At 37.6% G+C, this 22,689-nt stretch overlaps 2 protein-coding genes across 4 annotated transcripts; both read right to left on the bottom strand.

Annotated features, from left to right (window-relative positions):
* Nucleotides 1–1,737: 1,737 nt before the first annotated feature.
* On the bottom strand, nt 1,738–11,754 carry LOC136676415 (deoxycytidine kinase 2-like). 3 transcript variants are annotated; one of them, XR_010796291.1, is made up of 8 exons: nt 11,458–11,677; nt 10,122–10,277; nt 9,263–9,372; nt 8,220–8,416; nt 6,904–7,051; nt 5,425–5,566; nt 3,423–3,522; nt 1,738–3,298 (listed from the first exon to the last, which is right to left on the bottom strand). XR_010796291.1 is itself a non-coding variant. In XM_066653417.1 (8 exons), the coding sequence occupies exons 2-8, from the start codon at nt 10,246–10,248 to the stop codon at nt 3,272–3,274; spliced, it is 825 nt and encodes a 274-aa protein (XP_066509514.1). In that variant the 5' UTR covers nt 10,249–10,277; nt 11,690–11,754; the 3' UTR covers nt 1,738–3,271. The 3 variants fall into 3 exon arrangements, 2 of the variants coding, with proteins under 2 accessions (XP_066509514.1, XP_066509513.1); XM_066653417.1 differs by lacking the exon at nt 11,458–11,677 and adding an exon at nt 11,690–11,754 and having other exon boundaries at nt 5,425–5,540; XM_066653416.1 differs by having other exon boundaries at nt 5,425–5,540.
* A 759-nt stretch (nt 11,755–12,513) lies between these two features.
* Nucleotides 12,514–21,461, bottom strand: LOC136676416 (MOB kinase activator 1A). Its single transcript, XM_066653418.1, has 6 exons — nt 21,213–21,461; nt 17,088–17,254; nt 16,777–16,870; nt 16,448–16,581; nt 15,557–15,720; nt 12,514–13,928 (listed from the first exon to the last, which is right to left on the bottom strand). The coding sequence occupies exons 1-6, from the start codon at nt 21,224–21,226 to the stop codon at nt 13,851–13,853; spliced, it is 651 nt and encodes a 216-aa protein (XP_066509515.1). The 5' UTR covers nt 21,227–21,461; the 3' UTR covers nt 12,514–13,850.
* Nucleotides 21,462–22,689: the final 1,228 nt, after the last annotated feature.

Genomic DNA, 22,689 nt, shown 5'->3' with positions numbered 1-22,689 from the left:
GCTGGGGTCATTGTCTGTGTGTAAGGCTCAAACTTCTAAACAATGAGTGTGCCCCCCCCCTCCCTACACACACACACCTCCACCCGGCTTCTACCAGCCATCTGCCAGCGCGCCACGGACTCAGCTGTTCGACCAATTATGCAGACTGTCGCGGAATCCATACACAGACACACACACACACACACATATGAATGTGTTTCCGTGCGTTGTTACTTTGACTTCCGTTTATTTTGCGGAGACTGGCCCTACTTTATACATAAGTTCAATAATTACTCACATTGTGAGGGTGCAAAACGGTTATGGCCCCTGGAAAAGAGATATAATTTTGTTTCTCTCTCTCTCTCTCTCTCTCACACACACACACACACACACACACACACACACACATGAATTTTCTCAGGCATCTCTTTTTCTCTGTTTGTGGTACAGCATCAAATGTAACAGTTTATATGTGGAACTAGTTTCCACGATTCTACTTTATTTTAATTCACAAGGCAGAGCAGAAGTTTTGTTTTACGTTGCACTGCCTCAGTCTGCAATTCTGAACTCGTTGAGACATTCGCTCTTAAACGCATTTCTCCGTCAAATTCACAGACCCGAGTGTTTATATCATTTACGCGCACGACTCGCTTCAAAACACACAATGTTCCGAATATATTCGTGTTCGCATCTTTTCTGGATTCTGGTTACATCGCAGGAATTTTATGTTTAGTTTGAAAACACAAAAATGACGTCATTTTTTGACATCAGTTTGATGTTAAAACGTAGGCCAGAGTCAAAGTTTTTAATTTGTATTTTGTCATAACTTTCGCGGTCGTATACATGAAATGGTACGCTTCCAAAGTGACATTACGTTTCAAAGAAAACGATTTAAATTAACGTTCAAATAACGATGTATATACATTTGTTTCAAATTGTGTTCCTATAATAAAAAATGCATCTTTTCAAAATGTCACAGGTTATACACGATAACAACAACAACAAAAAAACGTTAAAAATGTACGTTCTGGTAACGCAACTCCATCTGAAAATTTTCTAAAGTTTTCAGAACAAAAAAATACGTTTTTTTTCCTTATTTTGTTTTTTTTTTTAAGACGCGTCTTTTGAACCGTTTTGCGGTCGCAAAAAATATTTGAAAGTCACTTGGATAGTTGATAAAATGTATATATAACCCGAAATATTTTTTTAATGCACTACTTAAAGTCAGGCTAGACTCGCTCAATAATCAGCGTTTTTGGACGTCTCTGCTCCATCTCTCCACTGGAAAACCCGTTATGGTCCTTCTCCAGGATTTAGTGCGAAAGGCCATGCTCTGTTTGAGCACATGAACAAAGACCCATCGTGTGCCACCGCACACTCCTTTCCCATTCTCTTAACCCCTTGGGGAATTAAGAGCAAACGCTGCCGGCTTGTGCCTGGGAGAAGGCGTACGCTTTCCCGCCTGTATTCCGGCAAGCCCCGCCTGCATCAGTTCGATTGGCTAGTAGTTCTTTTAAGCTTGAACTACAAGCCATTCATCGCGAAGGAGGCGGGGCTTATCTGAAAACGGGAGTAAACCACCCAATTAAAGTCATGTAAAGTGTTTTTTGTTTTTTTTTGAGGAACATAGGCCAAAGCTTTGAGGATGTATAGAACACACATGGATATTTGTTCTGATGCATTATGTATGAATGAAAGAAAGTAGACTGACCGACTTATAGGGATTTCTTTAGTTTTGTTTATTACATTTGTGTATCACCTGATCACAGTTGCAGTACTTTTTCAAAACAAGAAACTTCCCATGTTAAATAGATCAAAGGAGACGGTGTAATCAATCACCACTAAATTAAATATGTAGCTGTCATGAGAGATGTTGTGGGATGTGCTGTTGCTGTGCGAGCATGTACAGCAGGTAATTTCACTGCCACACAATTCCAGGGTCTCGAGGTTCTGGGTTCGATACTCGCTGGAGTTTGGCTTACCATTGCCCTGATACAGATGTAGGCGTTCTCTCAGGACGGATTGCATAGCAATACGGATTCTTGATATACGTTCATTTGAGTGCTGCGCCATCTGCTGGAAAAGAACTGTAAACGCGCAAAATAATTTACAAACTCATGTCATGATGCAATTCCATAAAGACTACTACTTTTTACTACAATCATAGGCAGATATTTGCTAGTTGTACGTTGCTCTTTACAGACCCAAGCCTGACTGCACATATTCAAGTTTTCAATATTCCTAGGCTTCAAACGTCTCTTTTGCAGCAATTTAGTGTTCAGTGTGTTGATGAATTGAAATCAGAATGAATGTAATGTGTATGTAAAAACAAAGAAAGGATATTTTGGGTTGGTAGATTATTCTCAGTCCAGCAGTGACAATGAGATGTTCAAAATTTCCAGCAGCACTGCTTTGACTGAACCACCAAGACCAGAACAACACACATGAACAGACTGTTGAAGAACAGGGTGAATGCAGACTAACAATGTACAATGTAGGAAAAGTGCAGCTCAATAAATTAACAATGTGTGTAAAAACAAGGTCATTTTAACATTATGGCTGACTGGAGTACAAAAGCACAGCAATAGAATGTAGCACAGGTGGAACTGCTTTCTGAACTAAAACATAGCCTTAAACAAGATTAGTTTCAGTGGAGAATGTCTTAGTAACAGCTGTAACCGTAATATTTTGACTTTAAAACTAAAGTTTCTACATCATTGTGATGCTTCACTGATCTGCAGTAAGGAGAATAGAGCCTCTGTCATTGCTACACTTGACTCAGTATTACAGAAACTGCACTATGTAACTTTTGGAGGAGGGTAGGAAACCACTACCGTCAATCCCCCCATCCCATTGGTTTTAGCATGGTGCTGTAAAACGGAATTACACTAGGTGTAAAATTAAATTAACATTAACAGTTTAAAAAAATAATCCCCAAAACACTGTCAAATTTAGCACAGACTTCAACTAAAAATCTAATTAAATTGTACCATAGCTACTGTTACTATTTATGATGGAGTCAAGTTTTATGAAATTGAGGAATGTGCATTTGTTTACACCGCACAAAATCAGAGTAGCGATGGTCCGATATTTTAGTTTGCTCCAACAACAGTACGGTAATAAAACATACAAATATAAATGTCTGAATGTAATGAAACAGGTCGTCTGAACTGATGGGTAGTTTGTTGGTCCAGGTGATGATATTTATTATTCTTGATAAAGAACCATTCAGCATACCCCTTTTATCCAGCACACAGATGATCTTAAACGTCTGACAGCAGTGCTTTAGGATTTACAAACCTTGGAAAAAATCTTTAACCTGTGGGACAAGGAAAATAAAAAACAGTATATAAAGACTTTTCTATACTTTCAATTTGAAGTTAATAATAAAACAATGCTAAGTCACTGCTACATGTCACGCTACGTGTTCAGACATGGTGTACCTCTTTAATGAGTCTGGCCTGAACCTCATGATCTTTTTCAAACTCAAGACCAGCGTCCAATACCAATACAGGTACATGCGTCAAGTGATGAAAATGAACCCTGCAGTGGAAACAAAAACTCTTATAATTTTTCTAGCTCTTCACACAACACACTTAGTACACAGTCTTAATGATGTGAATACTGTAAGTGGCTGAAATGTTACACATCAGATTACACAATCCTGCAATCAGTAATATCTCAGACTTGTAATGTAGTTAATGGGTCAACATATTTTATACAAATGTCCTTCTTAAATTATGTATTTGAGCTATGAAGCCAAAATGGGTAATGAGCAATGGAAGCACAAACCAGCTGTATTAATTACTGATATTTAGAGTCCATCTCACGGAGAATTTAAGAAATATCGTACCTTCAAAAGAAGTGAAATTACTCTAAGAACCCCCAACCCGAAAGGGGAGAAATACAATTATACTTATAACCTCTAACCTTTCTTTACCAAGAAAAGTCACAGTCAGCACAATTACTGACTACTTTAGAAATTCTAATGAATGCAATTCAAATGAAGAGTGTTTTCCATCCATCCATTTTCTGTAACCGCTTATCCAATTTAGGGTCGCGGGGGTCCAGAGCCCACCTGGAATCATCGAGCGCAAGGCGGGAATACACCCTGGAGGGGGCGCCAGTCCTTCACAGGGCAACACAGACACACACACATTCACTCACACCTACGGACACTTTCGAGTCGCCAATCCACCTACCAACGTGTGTTTTTGGACTGTGGGAGGAAACCGGAGCACCTGGAGGAAACCCACGCGGACACGGGGAGAACACACCAACTCCTCACAGACAGTCACCCAGAGGAAACCCACGCAGACACAGGGAGAACACACCACACTCCTCACAGACAGTCACCCGGAGGAAACCCACGCAGACACAGAGAGAACACACCACACTCCTCACAGACAGTCACCCGGAGGAAACCCACGCGGACACAGGGAGAACACACCAACTCCTCACAGACAGTCACCCGGAGGAAACCCACGCAGACACGGGGAGAACACACCAACTCCTCACAGACAGTCACCCGGAGGAAACCCACGCAGACACAGAGAGAACACACCACACTCCTCACAGACAGTCACCCGGAGGAAACCCACGCGGACACAGGGAGAACACACCAACAGTCACCCGGAGCGGGAATCGAACCCACAACCTCCAGGCCCCTGGAGCTGTGTGACTGCGACACTACCTGCTGCACCACCGTGCCGCATGAAGAGTGTTTTCATTAATATATTCAGAATTATACATAAAGTTTATACATGGAGAAGAAAAATTTAAATGAGTCAAAAGTACCCTGACCACCTGTCCACATTCATCTAAGGTGAATTATACACAAAAATAACAAATCTCCATTGTTGAAAATGGTGGAGGAACTGTGTTGTTTTAGGGCTGTTTTTCATACAAAGGCCCTGGGAACTCTCAACATAACGTTTCATTCTGAAATCCATAAAGTGTTCTATGTTGAGGAGAAACACAAAAACTACAAAATTATGAAGGATTTTCTGAATTCAAGATTGCTGCTTCTGTTTCTAACGATGTGATGTAACTTGGTACAATTTTAAAAAAACATGAATTGTTATTTTGGCATGCAGTTTTCACAAAGCTACCCTGGAATCTTTAAGCTTCCAATTCTTCTAAGATACATCTGGATGGGAGCTAAAGTGTAAAAATGAAGGAGCCAAATCTTAGCTAATGGACAAACATTAATATAAAGAGATAATTGTGTAATAATTATCATTATAATATTTGCTTAAAAGCACAATAAGCAAAACTCCTTGACAGTTAAAAAGTTGTTTTTCCATGTCTACACAGAAATACCATATGTAGAGTCTTCTCTATCAGGTGATTCTACATTATGCATTTATAGAGTTTTGTAAGCAATTCTTTTGATCAAACCATTGTAACCAGGAACTTTAGCAGTTAAAAGACTGGCAAACTCACTTTGTAATTTTGGTAGAGAGCCAGTTTTCATGTTGTGTGTGCAGTGTTTCAAGGTAGTCCAATGGTAGACCTTGTTCTTCCTCCCTGCCTCGGCGGCCCAACCTCTCCATGCAGGTCTATGGGACGAAATCAAAGAACAGATCTGATACAGGCATTCACAGGGAAAAGAAAAAAAAACCAATTAATCACACTGGACATAAGTATTGGGACACATACACATTTACATACAGAAGCTTTTGTGATAACCCATTCTATATCCAAAATCATTCAAATGGAATTGGTCCCCATTTTGCATCTCTGAAAGCTTTCACCAATCTGTGCTTGGATCTCTACTCAAGGGTGTTACATGGGGTTGAGGTCAGGCAGTGGAAATTTATCTTAGTTCAAAATGTCTGGGTATAATCATGCATTAATATTTCCCTTCACTGGAACAAGGAGGCCTAGGCCAACCCTTGATAAACAGATCCATAGTATTATCCCTCCTTCACCAGATTTCAGTTGGCACAATGCAGTCAGATTTAGCTTTGACCAAACCCAGATTTGTCCATCAAACAGCCAAATGGACAGTACATGGTCTACTACCTGTAGCTCAAATGCTGTGGTTCTTAAACACTTCCACCTTTCAATAACACCACTCACGGCTGATCATGGAATATCTACGAGGGAAGAAATTACACCGACTGATGCAATGGTAGCATCCTCTTACAGTACCATGTCTGAATGCAGTGAGCTCTTTAAAAAGACAAACGTTTTCACAAACGTATGTAAAGACACACTTAACCACTAGGTGCTTGATTTTATACACCTGGTAATTAAGAGGTGTGTCCTACTTATTTCCATATAGTGTAGTGTAGTGTGATTACCCAAAAACAATTCTACTGCACTCATAATCATAATACATATCCTAATACAATAAAGATATTATTTTTATATCTTAATATTTTTACTAAAAAATAAATGATGCATGATGATATGGGAATTATATCAATATTGACAGATAATTACATTTTTAAAGATTATCGGCATCAGACAGATGCTTTGATTTTGCCTATATTTCAAACCGATAATTGCTGACACATTTATTTTATACCAGATAAAGACCGGGCGACAAAAAAAATAGAATAATGAAAGTCTAGAAAAAATTGGCTTTGATTCTTCCCCCTCTGTCAGTGCGGAGAAGCACAAAGCAAGTGTTGAAGCTCTTTCTGTATTACTGTATTATAGAACAGTTACATTGTTATAGGTCTACTGATATTTATTTGTGTTTAATCATTTGCTTTACGTTAACATTCATTTATTTAATATTAATATTTTTCTGACTTAAATCTCAGAATTATTATGACTTTATTCTATGAATATAATTTTTTTTTCAATGTGGCCCTAAAACTTGTAAAACAGAGACAGTGAGCCTGTGCTAGAGAAGAAGCGTATTACTGGAACTGTGGGTTTGTGTGTGGGTGTGAGAGTTGTAACTCATACTTGAGGAGGTGCTCTGAGGTAGATGATTCCATCCAGCTGTACCCTATGACCAAACTGCTCAACAAGAAAAGAGTGCCAGTCCTGATACACAGCCCACTCCGTTGAATTTATACTGCCTAGCTCAAACAAATTCTGAGCAAAAATATACCTAAAAGACAAAAGAATACAAATAATGCAAAATGCAATATGGATGTTCAAGGCAGTAAACTCGTAGTTTTCTTAAAGGGGACATATTATGAAAAATAAAATTCACTTTGAGTGCAATAGTACATTAATGTGGGCATATGGAGGTTTTATCAACCCACAAACTGTGAAACATAACACCCCTGCCAGTGTTTTGATCTGCCCTAGTCTGAAAACATGGGATGATTTTGATCTTATGTAGACTGCAGGAATTTCAGAACTATCTTGCCTCCTCATCTGAGTCACTCTAATCACAGCTTATGTAATAGTGCAAAGATGAGGTTAATCGAAGCAAAACAAAAATTGACCGCTGAGAAATAAGAAATAATACTGGTTAATGGTGAAAATGAGAACCAAGAAGGGCTTGAACTGGTTGTTCTGAACAGGGTGGTTTAAACAAGTAAGGATGGTGTTGTGTTGTTTGATGCTTGTGGTATTTTGACGAAAGCATGTCACAGATGCTTCATTAAGAACCTATATTAAGCATGGTTTCTTCCAGACAATTACCTGTGTATTATATGCTGTCAAATACAGACAAAACCCGTGTATTATATGCTGTGAAATACAGGTAAAATCCGTCTCTGACAGGTAACACAGCATCTGTTCAAGTGCAGCAGGAGACTTTGGTTGGCAGCTGCTGTAATTTCTGCAATGGTCTAGAGCACATTTTGCACACAAGAGAAAGGTCACAACTTGTGTGGGAGAATTTTGGGTCATTTCACAACTGCAGAATACTGGTCTTCTTTCACATGTGATGCAAGACATTCCACTGAATTTTTGGGAAAACATGCCACTCATCTGTATACACCTTGCATTTCATGTGGACACGTTACATTCTATCGAGGTGCATTTACTAGAAAGGAATCATGCAAGTTGTGAATATGCTCTTAATGTGTGGGGGTTCTTGTATAAATTAATTTGCAGGTGTTTCATTATTGACAAAAATTTCATGACAAGACAAGTCACTATTCAAAGAATTTCTCATAACTATGGTTCATACTGGTAACTGATACTGAAAAAATACAGGTTCTAAAAACATTACAAATTTAACTGAACTGTAAATAATTGTATTTTTTTCATACCACGCAGCCCCAACTCAGACTAGAGCACTTCCCTGCGCCATATGTAATCACCTGTCACTGTAGATGGAGCGTTCATACACCTGTACAGCGGTCTCTTTGGATTGCATTAATCTTGCAGGAGGCATCTGTAGCTGGGTGCGCATGCGGCTCATGCAAGAGAACGTCTGGAAGGTATAAGACCAGCGCTTGGGGTCCTGATACATCATCTGCAACAGGTTGCTGGTGGTTTGTTGAGGAGTCAGCACTGGCTGCAGGAAAAAAAAAAAGAACATAATGAACATAAAGAGATAATGTACATATAAAAATGGATTTCAGTTAGAAGAAACCTCAATTCCAATATATTTGAGACTCAATGAGAGACTCAGAATGCAATGATTTGCAAATCTCATCGACCCATATCTTATTCACAATAAAAACTACAACACATCAGGATTTGAAAATGAGACATTTTACCAATACATTGCAATGGGGGGAGTATGAGGACCCTCTATCTACAACTTAACACACAGCACAGTATTGTGACCATCTAGTAACTAATAGTGAATGAGTAATTAATGAAGAAAGTCCAGTCTTCAACAGGATGTGTGTGTGTTTGTTGAGTCCAGTCACTGGTTGTTGACGGTCTGATGACTTGGGGAAGAAGCTGTTGGACAGTCTCGATGTAAGGTCTCAAATGCTTGTGGACCTTTTCACAGATGGTAAGAGTGTGACGGGTGTGTGTGAGGGGTGTGTGATCAGCCATAACGCTGCTTGCTTTGTGAATGCAGTGGCTGCAGCATGTTATAAATAAATATGCATTTGGTTCTCTGAGGTGTAAGGCTGAATGTTTTGCAAAAAGATATACTTTTAATTACCATTATAGTGATATTTCCTTCTATAAACTGAGATCCATATCTGTTTTTAGACACTTTCTAATTCTGAAGAGACTGCCAGTTACTTATGGTACTTTAACACTTTTTCAATTGTTACCTCTCTCAACATTTCAGCTTATAATTCACTATGAACATGAACTCTATCGAGTACATAGGCGGATAATACTTGAAACTATGCTTTCAGAAACTGCAGTCTGTGATGTGTATAGTTATTGTCCTTACTTGTGATGTTGCCTCTTCAATGTTTTGCCACTTGCTGACAGGTTCAGGTGTAACGTCCCAGTTTTGTCCTGCATTCTGCAACAGCCTGGCAAAAGTCGACTTTCCAACCGCTGGAGTTTGACAAAAGATAACAAATAAATAAATATTCTACTACTATTCACTCTCACTATCCATTTTATCAGATCTACTTAAAAGAGTACTTCACAGTTACAGACTATAGCCCATGTATTGTTCGGCATAATGTGTTAGCTCACTTTCACCTTGCCCTTCAGTAGTTAGGACCCCCACAGGTTATTATTTGGGTGGGGGGTCATTCTCAGTGCTGCAGTGACGCTGATGCCGTGGTGGTGAGTTGGACTTTTAAATCCCTCAATGTCATTGCTTGACTGAGAATAGTCCACATTTATCTATAATTATCTAGCCGACCTGTGTACTGGGACCTCTGATAAAGGCACAGAGGATGATAACTGTGCAACAAGAGATGAGCTACTACCTCTGACTTTTTTTTTTTCACAAGGTGGACCATCTAGGTGTGTCTACAGTGGACGAGGAGTGGGCACCACATTTCAGAATTCAAGCAGCACTGCTGTGTCTGATCCACTTATACCAGCGCAACACTCCCACACACCACCAACACCTCAGTTTCTCAACAACACTGGAAATGCTCAACCACCCAAACACTTGCTCCCTGATGGTACTGTGGGGGTCCTGACTATTTAAGAATAGGGTCAAATGGGCTAAGGGTTCATCTGCAGGGAAAGAGGAGCTAATAAAAAGCACAATGCACGTACAATATTAAGAGTGTGACTTTTTGGGCCAGTAAATGTAATAAACCTCACTGAAACTCATATGTACCCACCTATGTTACCTTCGATAGAGACCCTCTTGACGTGACTAATCCCATCTACTGGGTGAATTACATGACTCTGGGATGAGTGGGAAAGGAAACGCCTGCTCAGATGCAGCGTGTTCTTTACAGAACGCATGACTATCCTCCGCTGTTCAGATTCCTTCCCTTATTCCACAAGAACAGATAGAAACATGCTGTCAGGTTAAACACCCAGGATCATTCAAACGCAGGCGGCATCCATTAATAAGTTATAATAACTAATAAAATAATAAAATAAAATAATATAAAAACTAATAAATTAATAACTGCCACAGCCAATACAGTATTTGTTTCAGTGTATGTTATAAATCATTAAAAGAACAGACGCGACGAAGTAGATCAGACTGATCGTGTGAACGAGCTACCACTTTAACACAAAGTCTTAAATATTGCAAAACAAACACCGCATGGCTCTCTGCTTTTGATGTCACATGTGAAGAACCGCCGAGGCTGAGAGTCGATTCCAGGCAATGAGAGTCGACTCCAAAGAAGTCAGGGGAACAGGTTTTTCAAGTTCCCAAAAAATATTTAGCACAAAGTTGAGGATTGTCCAGTCAGACATGCTTGACTTTGGGCTTACGTTATTTGGCTAAACTGATCAATTCTGCTTTGTGTTATATCCCCCAGAATTTGACTTTGGGCACAGAGGAAACAACGTGAAATATATATTTGTGGGAAATTGTGATTCAAACACAAAAGCGCCAGCAGGTGACTATTCCACAAATCTGTATTTCTGTACAGTTTGGGATATAGCTAACGAAAACAATAACGTACGATACGGAAAACTGCACTTTATATAGCTTTCACTGCAAGGGTTAATTGAATCTATGTTAAGTGCAGCTGATGAGGCGGACAGAGAGATCTGCAAGTGCCAATCAGTATAACATTTTATTTCATACAAGTTGTTTTTACGTGTTGATGTTTGAAAACAGCTAGACATTGACGTATGGAATCGACTCTCTAAATTCCCACGGCTTAGATGCTGAATCAGAGTCGGCACCGCGAACCCGCCTGATTTAAATAACAGAATCTTCTACAAAAAATGTTTTAAAATAATCCCAAATACCACACAAGGGAAGATTGCTGTACACGTAATTTATCTAAAGATGATCCGAAATTAAAACGAGATGTACTTGTTCTCTCTGCCTGCCTTCATTTCTTACACCGGTTCCTTCAAAGCGAATTCAACGTTAGTGGATTTTTACGAATTGTTACAGAGTAAATAAGGCTGCGCTCACATCAACTAACAACTGTACAAACGAGTGTATACGGCGTTGGAGTGAAAGCAAAGCCAGTACGTGCTTACATGAAGTGTGACATGAAATAACAGTGTCCGGAGTCAGTCTCTCGCAGTTGTTGATCCACCGTTTCCGCCAATGAGAATGGAACAGCGCCAGGCATTTACGGGGTTGCGTTGCGACATTCAAAAATGTTTCTCGTCTGTGTCACTTAAAACACGCACAGACGAGCATTAAATGCGTAGTTGTTTCGGCTAAAGACGCCCCGGGACTCATTCTTAGTCTCAATTACCCACAAACCTTTGCGTGGCGAGTACCACCTTCACAAATATTTTCTGTATGCGCGTCTACATCCGGTTTACGGTAGTGCGAAAGCATGGCCTTTGAAAATGGAAATCAAGTAATCAGTACATCCACTGTGGTCTTATAGAACGAATAGGTTTCCAAGTACAGAACTGGGTATAACCTTTTTTTTGTCTGTAGGAACTTACAGTATCAAATTTAGTAAAAAAAATTATAATGGTTAAAAAAAATACTCTACTGTAGTCTTGAACACCCTGATGAATAATTCCATCTGACCATGCCAAGTCTTTTAATGCCATGAAAAGGTAAAATAATCAGCCATCTTAGTATTAAAGATCATATGTTTAGGTACACTATGATTTCCTGTACTAATATGCAATAAAAGCATTGCACAATCTTGCAAATGACCGTTCGATTCAACATAAAACACATCTAATTCAAATGATCAAGACACTATGCTGTGGTCTTACAGCAACTCCTTGTATTCTGCAATTTATGGTACTTTATGTTCCCATTTTAAAACTACCATTGAGGAATTGAATCAAACTATTTTAACACATGCTGTCCTTGGCCCAGTTTTTCTGCTATTGAAGGCATGATGAATTAAATTCAGTTTATGCCATATTTAAAATTAGTATTAAATGGTTAAGGATTTAAAAAAAAAAAAAAACCAGATACAAAAGTGATATGAAATTTTGAAACATCTTCATTGTTTAAAAAAGTAGTAATCAAAGTGATTCAGGAGTACCTTCTTGTATATTTCATATATTTCAAGGGTAAAACAATTTGTAAGACACTGAAGAGTATAATAAAGCAATTGATCTTTATTAAACAGTCCTCAGTGGAAAAAAGAAAACATTTTCTTTCCATTTCTAAGACACAAAGTTCAGCTCATGCTCAGTATAAATTTATTGCAAGCTACTACCAGCAAAAAAAAAAAATTCACAAATTACTTCATGTGAAATAAAAAGATGGTTAAACTAAATCTAAGTTGTAGCCTATATCCCTTCTAAATTGTGTTGGATATTCTAACACTACAGAAAACTCCACTTAACTAAGAGAGGAAATAAAACTTTCATAAAAATATAAGTACTAAACCCCTACAGTACACTTTACAGACCTTATTCAAATGTTTTGGAAGGTTTAGACATATCTGCTATTTTTGTCTTGACAAAATATGTTACTGTAACAGCACATACATAAGGAACAATCAAATAACAGCCAAAATAAATAACATTCGATTTTTTTAATCTCAGTGGAGAAAGCAGTTGTATCCTACATAGCTTTTGTTTTATTGCTTGAATATACAATACTTTGGTTCTGTCAAATATAACCAAAAAGCTATCACAGTGTGCCAGCACATGCCATTGATGATAAACAACGCAGGGAAAAAAAATTAATCAGAATTATATAAATGTAAGTAAAAGAATAACTGTAAAATGAAATAAAATACTGTGATTGAATGACAGTCTTACATTCAAGGCAATAAAACTGACCTAAGATTAAAAAAATAAAGTTTTCAGCTCAAAATAAAATTGTTTGACAGCTGCTTGACAGAGTCTTTTACACGTTACCAAGAATCTACTCTCACAGTGAAATGTGCACTCACAGCTTTTAACAGCAAACAACAATCTATAAAAACTGAAAAAACACAACTTATATTTTGCATTATTGCTTGTATAAAAATGATCAAATTTATCATAAAAAAAATCTGGTCAGAGTTTACCTTAAACAAAATATTATTATGCATCTAGTCATCCTTCAAACCTTGGTCCTGCTGAATAGTTACTTAAGGCTCAAATAATAGTGAACAACAAAAGCAGAAAATCTAAAAATGAAGTAAATTTAGGTAAAACATGTATGCCAGAAGTATCCGAATGACTGCAAAACACTCATTTTTTTTCTTAACCAAAACTGATCAAAAAGTCAAGTACTACAGAGAAATTCTATTTTTAAAATGTATTGATTCTAGCCATAAATTCTCCTTTCTAAGCTCATAAAAAACTTGAAATGCTAGAATTATGCAGAAATCAATGCCAGAATTAATACAATATTGAAAAGATAGTTATATGTTTATTCAAAATAAAAAGAAAAATAAAATAAAATGTTTAAAAAGTGCTTTACAGCACTAACAGAAGATTCAGAGACGAGTGTATTTTTATCTGTCTTTGGTGCCCAGCTTGTCAATAAGGTCCTGCAGGGGAGCCAGCTCTCTGCGGTCAATCAAGTTGAATTCCTGATCAGAGACATGCAAAGAAGACAAAACAATGAGTTTCATGGATATGTTTTCAATAAATGTTTAAATAATAATAATAAATAATCAAGCAATCAAGGTGGGAACACAACCTGGAGGGGGGTGCCTGTCCTTTGTAGGGCAAAACACACTCCCACATTCACACCTATTGACACTCGAGTCACCAATCCACCTACAAACGTGTTTTCGGACCGTGTGAGGAAACCGAAGCACCCGGAAGAAACCCACACGGACACAGGGAGAACACAACAAACTCCCCACAGACAGTCACCCGGAACGGGGCTCAAACCCCCAACCTCAGGTCCCTGGAGCTGTGTGACTGTGACATTACCTGCTGCTCCACCGTGCCGCTCAACATCAAATCTCCACTTTATTTATAACCTACATCTTTGTTTTTGCGAGTAACAATTTATTTTGATTCACAATAATTACCACACACACACATATATACAGTATAACCACCGTTATACAGTATAAACCTCCTTTTTCAAATATGATCCTTCACAAACCAAATAGCATTTGTCCAGTCGCTGACAGTTTTTTAAAGTAGCCTTAAGAAGCTTGGCTGTACACTGTCCCAGGATGAAAATGTCCAAAAACTACTGTTCCTCAATAGAATATTAGGCTCATAATGTTGCTTTAAAATAGCCTTTATAGATGCTGTCGAGCCTGCCATAAGAATCTTCTTTTGTATTAGCTTCATCCTCTTAGTCATCATCCTCTTCATCTTTATGCTGAAGACACTTATTTACACTTCTAACTAAGTTGTATATATATTTTGATGATGGGACACCTATTGAGAACTTATTCATTCCAATACCTTGGACTTTGGGAATGATGCTAAATTTATGTGGGAATGATGCTAAATTATGCTAAATTTAAACAGTAATTTTATTGGTTTGCCTGAGTTAAATTAATTGCTCAGTTTTCTTCTAATGACGTGAGAAAAAAGTGTAAATTCTCAGTTAATATTTTCCTATTATTGATTATGCTGACAGTGTTTATCAGAACACATCTGACACTTATCTTTGTCCTCTTACTGTTGTATATTACCCACTACAAATATTTGTTTTAATGTTTCCTGTATGAAACACTTGCTTGAAGTTTTAATCTAGAAACCACTTTAATTTTGTTTAGTTCATGCTTAAATGTGTTTAATTTAATAGTCTTTCCTATTTAAAACAATTTATTTATATCCACTCGGACATGTGCAATATCCGTCTTTTTTGACACTATAATTTAACAAATTCTGATGCAGGTAATTCCAATACAAAGCTCCACATGATAAGAATAATCTTTCACCTCCTTTTTTATTCCTTTTCTTCAAGGGCTAGGGTGTTGGTTAGGAGTTGATTGAGTGATCTGTCTGCACCTTGCAGAGGATGTAATGTTTTTGCTCTGGTCTCTATCAGATGTTTAAAAAAAAAGCATGAAGCTCTTTACTATTACCCATCGTCTTTTTTTACTTCTCTCCCTCTCTCTCACACACTTGCATTCCTTTTGGAATATAGGTCATTTACAAGGCTCCACAATCTTTTTTGACTTTAGCTACAACTTTTAGCTGTCCCCATATCCCCAGGGATGTATGCATGTTTTGTGTGTGCTCTTACCTGCACAAAGAAGATGAAATGCTTGAAGGAAGTGTTGAGATGGGCCTCTTCCTGCAGTTGTATGACAGAGTCAAAATGCTGGTGATAAATATGAGCATAGACTCTGAACAGGCGTTTCAGGATGGTCTTTGCCACTGACATGAAGTTTTTTGGGAAAGGCACGCCTGCAAATGAGTAGATAACATTATCAATGTTTACTGCTGGGTGAATTATTGTGGAACACACACATTAAAGTCATTTCTTCATATAAATGTAATTTGCGGTGGCGGCCCACCGCTGCTTAATTACTCCTGTTGCTCCATCACAATTTAGATAATTATATGAAACGGCATTTACAAAAGCAGAGGGCTTTTATTCTGGAGTGGAAAAATGATGCCTACCACGCTGCTTCTATCTCTACACACCTGACAAGCGAGAGAGCGAGAGAGGGGGAACAAAGGAAGGTAGATTAAACTGCCTAATGAATGGAGCCTGTTCAGATTCTACATACAAAAACTATTTACAATAGTGTTGTCAAGGCTAATGTGTTCATTATTAACATGAATTAATTATATGACCAACTATTACCCCAACATTTAGTAATTCAAGAGATTTTTAATTTAGAAATCATCAAAACTACACTGAGATAATTATAAAGAAAAAAGATTCCTCTGTCCAGTTTGTCAAGTATACTACACCAACCTACACAGTATTTCAACTTGTAATTTATAGTTAATCTATAACTTGTGTTATTGTGTAGTGTATGTGTTTTCTTCACTTTTTAATTAATTTTGTGCTGCACCGTGTGTGTGTGTGTGTGTGTGTGTGTGTGTATATATAAATAATTTATTTTATTTTATTTTTTTTAAATGTTGATTTTTACAACACATTACAAATTTTAAAAATGCTAACCAATTTTGGAAGGGAAAATGGTTTCATCATCAAGCTGATCCTGAACCCAAGTCATCAGATAGTCAATGTATTTTGGGGCTGAGCATTTAACTGGTTTCTTTATATTGGTGCCGTCAGCCCAGTGATACTCATACCTGTAGAAACATGAAACACAATTATTGGGTTTTCTAACAAATATTTCTAAAACCCACTTTTGTTTAAAGTCAATTTTCCAGATTATTAAATTAAGTTTAAATAAGATCAAGAAACATCACGCCAGCCAAAACTTCAGAATGTACAGAATCTTTAAATCTATAAAGGTTAATTGATTTATTTACTTATTTTTTTACCTAGGCCCAGCTGACATAACAGAGCAGCTGGTCTCAGTGCAGAATTCAGTAATGGTGCCATAGAGCATGTTGATTTGATTGAAGAAGTCCACAGCTAATATAAAGAAAGAAGTAGATATGGTAAACATGTTCATTTCCATTATGACACATAACTGAAGATTTTACTGAAAAGTCCAAAAATTATTGCAGCAGGAAGGTAGTAGTGAAATGCCTCTAAACATTTGCCATTTTAATCATGAAAATCACTTTTGTGAATTTTATTTTGGGTGTTTTAATAATTAGCTCATGCCCATGCAGCAGTAAACACTCACTGTTAACAGCTATCCATTCGTTAAGGTCCTCGCCCTCTGGTAACATAACAGCAGCACGAAGGTTGCCACTTCCCAACGTAGCTTCAGCATGCTTCAACAGCTCGTATTGGTGAGAGCCCTCTGGAATGTTTTTCTTTGGCTTAAATGTTTTTGAAGATCGACTTCCACTAGAGCAAAATAAAACAAACAAAAACGTTTTATTTTTTTAAAAACATTTTATAATTTAATTCTGGAATATCTATATCAGAATATGTGTGTGTTGCCCTGTGAAGGACTGGCGCCCCCTCCAGGGTGTGTTCCTGCCTTGTGCCCAATGATTCCAGGTAGGCTCTGGACCCACCGCGACCCTGAACTGGATAAGGGTTACAGACAATGAATGAATGAACAAACAACTCCAGCTTTTGGGGATCCCTAAATTTGGAGACTTACCAGTCAGGTCTGTTTGTACAGGAAAATACAAAACTGTATTAAACACCAAGGGGGATTCGCAATATGTATTTATTGTGTGTTCTTGCTCCAAGTTCTCTTCCAATTCTAAAGTTGCATTCAAACACTTATGGATGAAAATACAAAGAAAGATTTACCCAGATATGTACTCAATCCACCCCCAGTACTGCAGATACATTAGCTGGGGACTTCCAGATAATAACAAATAACATCCTCTCATTCACTGAGAAGCAGAAAACACATTTGGGTAAAATCTGGCTCGTTGGCACTTAATGCACTGGCAATGGTTGTGTGGGATGGTCGTGGGCCCAGATTGTTCCACAAAGCAAGTCATAACATAACCAAGTCTTGACTTGGGTTACGAAAAGTGTTGTGTTCCACAACACACCTGGCTCATTTAAGGTGGACCTCACCCTCACACAAGAGGACCGCAGATGTGCCACATGTGGGCCAAACATTCATTGCTATCTTAGTACTGGTCAGATCCACATCTCCAAATTTCAACGTAGCACCAAGTCTTGTTTTTTGGTACCAAGATGTTTTCTTTTTGTAGACATTACCCTGCAGTTGTAGCCTTAGTAAAAGGAAACCTGTGAAGAGCAGTCCCAAGAATACAATTTCATTCTTTCTGGGTCAAAAGAACAACACAGCTCTCCAAGACCAGAGTGCAACCTTGGTATTGAAATTTACCCCAAATCACCCGTAATGTCATCTTGAGTCAGTGGGAACATAAATGTACAATGGGTGTATTAATAATGTGAGTGGAAATTTACTGAGTGAACTAGAACTTCCCAAATCCAAAAATACATCACACTATATAAAACTACACACGATCATCTCTTGCATAGAATTGTATAGCATAGACAGTAATGTGCATGACAAACCTAATAAAAATGCAAGAGAGTCAAGAATTCAGCTAAGACACTGAAACCTACAGTAAGCCATTTGCAAACACACTTGAAAGCACTTCTGACCATACTTTCATACTTTACAGTACATCATTTCCTCTTTTGTTAATCCAAGTATATGTATAAGCTAATGTGTTCAGTGGCTGGGTCCACTCAATCATAAATATTTTTTAAAAATGGCAATGCGCATGATGCAAAAAAAGGCATAGTGGAGTCAGGGAATGCTTCTTAACATATTTTTTTTTTTAAAAAGGAAGGCATGCTGTAGAAAGAATCATGAGGCTAACACAATGCTTCCCTTATTAATACAGCTAAATTAAAATTACAGTATTCCAAAACAGTCAGTTATGAAACTCAGTGTTACAGCTGTGCTATAGCGACAGATATGTCAATGTTTACCATAATGTTTCAGATACACACCCATAGGAAATCAGGCTGATAAAAATAGGAATGCTTGCAAATAAAATGAATCAGTCAATACTAAAACATCATCATCTGCTGCTAATAGTAAAATGACAACATGACAGCTAAAACATCCTGATCAGTTTTCTAACTTGGTCTTAGTGTCACTGACCATGGAAGCGTTTCACCTAAAGAGGAAAATAAGCACAAGGTAGATGGCAAAAATCTAAAACAGAAACCTACCTAGCAAGGATGTCAGTAATCAGTAGGGTGTGTGTGTGTGGGGGGGGGGGGGGGGTATTTTGTGTTAAAATACTTAATCTATCTAATTATTTTGTTCCTCTGGAATGATTATAAATAGTATGCTAATAGCTGTAACTCTATATGGCCTATGTTGTTAATACTTTCAAAGCATAAAATCCCTGGAATGATCTGTAGCTACTCATACTGCATTACAGATCAAATATTTCATACATAAAATGAATAAAAAAAATACAAATTTAATTAATAAGGCTACTTAAAGATGAAACCATAGATCAAATTGTAGACAAATAATATATCAAAATTCAATACGAACATTAGCATTTAATTAAAAGTTACAATAAAGGGAGATCTTTCCAAATTGCTTTGTAAAAACTCTGTACTGAGATTGACTCTATATTTAAAACGGGAACTGAGATCCAGTTTAGAAACAACAACAGACAGAGGCCTCTACATGGTTCCTACGTTTTACTAAAGATATTTGCAGAAGGCCAGAATCTAGAGATTTGAATTTGCACACTGGAACATAAACAGAGCCTATATTTTTTTAAGTAAACTAAAAGTAGGCCATTACTAGCTTTAAAAACAAGTAAAATACTTTTATAATAAAGATCACAGGCAACTAGTGCTCTTCTTTCAAAATGAGAGCAATGAGTTCTCTTTTTTTTTAGTTTGCGTTAGGATCTGTGCTGCTCAAGTTTTAAAGGATGTGCATTTAGGAAGCACACTACTTTATCATTCATTAATTAATGATTTTGTAATTCAGTAGCATTACAGTAGCCAATGTTTTCTTGATTTAGCTATAAATCATTTTTTTGATATGAGCTAAGACATTGAACATAAATTTTCTGACATCTAATGAGAGATATCAGGCACAAAGCTGGTAAGCCTTTTAAAAGTTTGGGGTTTCAGAAGGAATCTAGTGTCATAGCTCACTATACAGCCTTTCATTTAAACCAGAAAAATATTGTCCAAACACATTCCCCACACGCTGCCTGAGCAAAATTTAAAAAGTATACATTTTCAAAGCTATAACATTAAAATGAACTTCTTGTTTCTACCATCATTTTCCATTTTATCAGTTCCACTGACCATACGTATATGTTTTTTTTAAACATACTTTGGTCATCTTGTTCTTCAGTGGTCTCAGGACCAACAGAGGACCAACACAGAGCAGATATGGTTTTGGAGGTGGATCATTCCCTGTGCTGCAGAGAAAACACTGATGTGCCGGTGGTGTTCATGTGTCTTGTGCTGGTATCGGAAAAGTGGATCACATCAGCGCTTCTAGAGTTTTTAAAAACTGTTCCCACTCTATTAGATACACGTCCTGATGTTCCGCCCTGTGAGTGAAAAGTCAGAGAGTGCAGCTCATGCTGCAGTTTGTTTTAGCCACTGCGCAGCTGAGAATGATCCACTAATTCAAATAATAACAGCTCTGTGGTTGTCCTGACCACTGAAGATCATTATGAAAGAAAGTTTGCAGAGCAACAAATGGACTAAAGCCTGTAATTGTGGAACTACAAAGTGCACAGTTTTAGTAAGTGATGCTGATAAAAATAGACAATGCATGTGCAATTTTGTCAAGCAGTGTATGAAGTAGCTAAGAAAATAAAAGTATGAAAATAGGTTAAACGATGAAACTGATTCCTGGTCAGAGTTAAGATGCCTATCTGCCTTTTAAAAATTGAGACATCGCCAGGAAACTGCTGATATTTATTCCACGTTTCTAGACAAATGTTTTAAAGGGGACAAAAACAAATGTTTTAGCTGTATATACAATATATCGGGTTTAAAATAAATAACATCCTGAAATCATAATAAAAGGAGGTTTGCATTTTATTCAAGTAATTAACTTAGTTACTCTAACACTGGAGAACACGGAGTAAACTGAACTGTGGCCATCTTAGTAGATAACGAGCTCAATGGCTTGTTTGCCAACTAGTTCCGTTTACTGCTTAGTTCGGTCTAAAACTATTAGCTCTAATATAACCATATGGTAGTTTCGTGACGAAGCTAAACAACCTACTAAAACATAAACAGAGAGATAATGAAGTGGTATAAACTGTATCCCAAAGTCAAACACGGAGTAGGCTTCCGTACTTACAACAAGAAACTCATTTCCGTTAACTTCGTTTCAACTTCAAGCAACGTTCTTAACGAAGGAAACGACCACTTGGAGAAAAGTGCGTGCCGGTTAGATTAAACACCTTCGCGAAAGCGTAAATGAAGGCCTTAATCTGCAGATTAACAAGTAATTGTCGTCGTTTCAAAAACACTGAAGACAACCACCACAAAAAATAGATCTTGAAGCAGGAAGCGAAGGTAGCGCTACTGTATCCCTTGACATAGGCCCTGTCCTATGTCCTTAAGGGGCCTTTTCTCATGCCCTATTGCCTTCTTTGAAGTGCACACTTTTTGTGACGTTGAACATAATTAGCGAAAGGCTGCGTCCCAAACTACACACTTGATCATAAACGTATTACAATAGTGGTGTGCTGGACCTGATTTTAAAATTTCAAGGCAGAAGCTCGAAAATAAAATTTAGAAAAAAACACTCGGTCACGTCCTCTGTAAACGTATCATGTGTTTTAATAGTTTTATGGAAAACCTGGCAATATTTTAATAGACAACTGTCTGACAAAGACGAAGTAAAGAATCCAGCTGCACTTAGTTTTTATTGTTTCTCCTTTTTTTTTGAGGCTTTTTGTGACTGGGTTCATATCTGAAAGCATCACAGCAGATTAATATCCATCCTATCTATGTATTAAAGTGCATACTTGCCAGAAGGATCTTTAATTGAAGAGTGTGAAGGTGTAAGTGTAAGGGACAGGACTGTAGACAGAAGCACTATAGTGATGACAGGAGAAATAATTGTAAGTGGTTTTAAAATGTTTATGATAGATGTACAAATATTTTTGTAGAATAAAAGGGAAGCAGAGAATGTATGGGGACATGTGTTTGAGGAGGGTTAATCTGCAGAGCCATGGAGCTACACTTTCAGTCCCACGTTTTCAGTCCAAATATTCTATGAGTGTAGGATTGCCTATTGGCCAATGATTTGGAGACTCAAATCATTGGTAAGTGGTGAATTTCATTTACATTCTGAGTTTCTTCACTCCACTTTGGCACAATTTACATACATGTACCTTTAAGAAAACAGACATAACATGTTTAAAGTGGTTTAATACTGACGCTGTTTATTTATATCACTTGGGCACTGTATAGTGCCTCTCAATCTTTAAATGTAGATTAAAAACCTACCTTTTCAAACACGCTTTTGGTTAATCATTCACTTTCAGGTTACTCCTTCTCTATTGGTGTTCGGGCTGGTTTTCATATTATCACTGCTCTGTATTAACCCGGTCATATGACCATAGCTACAGCTCTTTTAGTTAGCTTTCTAGTAACCGCCAACACGCTGTCTGTCGCTGGGTTCTCTTGCCTGACCCGTGGAGGCTTTTTTCGCAGGACAAATTTGCCCGTTCTTTACCATGACCCTACTAACTTCTGTATTTTTATTTGTTCCCTTTGTCTGGTTTTCTTTCTCCCGTCTCTCTCATGCTTTGAGACGTCCTGCTGCT

Source organism: Hoplias malabaricus, chromosome X2, assembly GCF_029633855.1.
Source record: "Hoplias malabaricus isolate fHopMal1 chromosome X2, fHopMal1.hap1, whole genome shotgun sequence".
In the NCBI taxonomy this organism is placed as follows: Eukaryota; Metazoa; Chordata; class Actinopteri; order Characiformes; family Erythrinidae; genus Hoplias; species Hoplias malabaricus.
Note: the sequence above shows the minus strand (reverse complement) of the source record. Positions and strands in the feature narration are given on the sequence as shown.

Excerpts from the sequence above, each read along its gene's own strand:
- LOC136676415 (XM_066653417.1), bottom strand. The coding sequence starts at position 10,248 with ATGCGTTCTGTAAAGAACACGCTGCATCTGAGCAGGCGTTTCCTTTCC. Across the intron at positions 7,052-8,219 it reads CGCTCCATCTACAGTGACAG|GTATATTTTTGCTCAGAATT; the intron begins GTGATTACATAT and ends TTTGTCTTTTAG. Across the intron at positions 5,541-6,903 it reads ACCTCAGAGCACCTCCTCAA|ACCTGCATGGAGAGGTTGGG; the intron begins GTATGAGTTACA and ends TTCGTCCCATAG.
- LOC136676416 (XM_066653418.1), bottom strand. Across the intron at positions 16,871-17,087 it reads CGAATGGATAGCTGTTAACA|CTGTGGACTTCTTCAATCAA; the intron begins GTGAGTGTTTAC and ends TCTTTATATTAG. Across the intron at positions 15,721-16,447 it reads CATTTTCCCTTCCAAAATTG|GCGTGCCTTTCCCAAAAAAC; the intron begins GTTAGCATTTTT and ends ACTCATTTGCAG.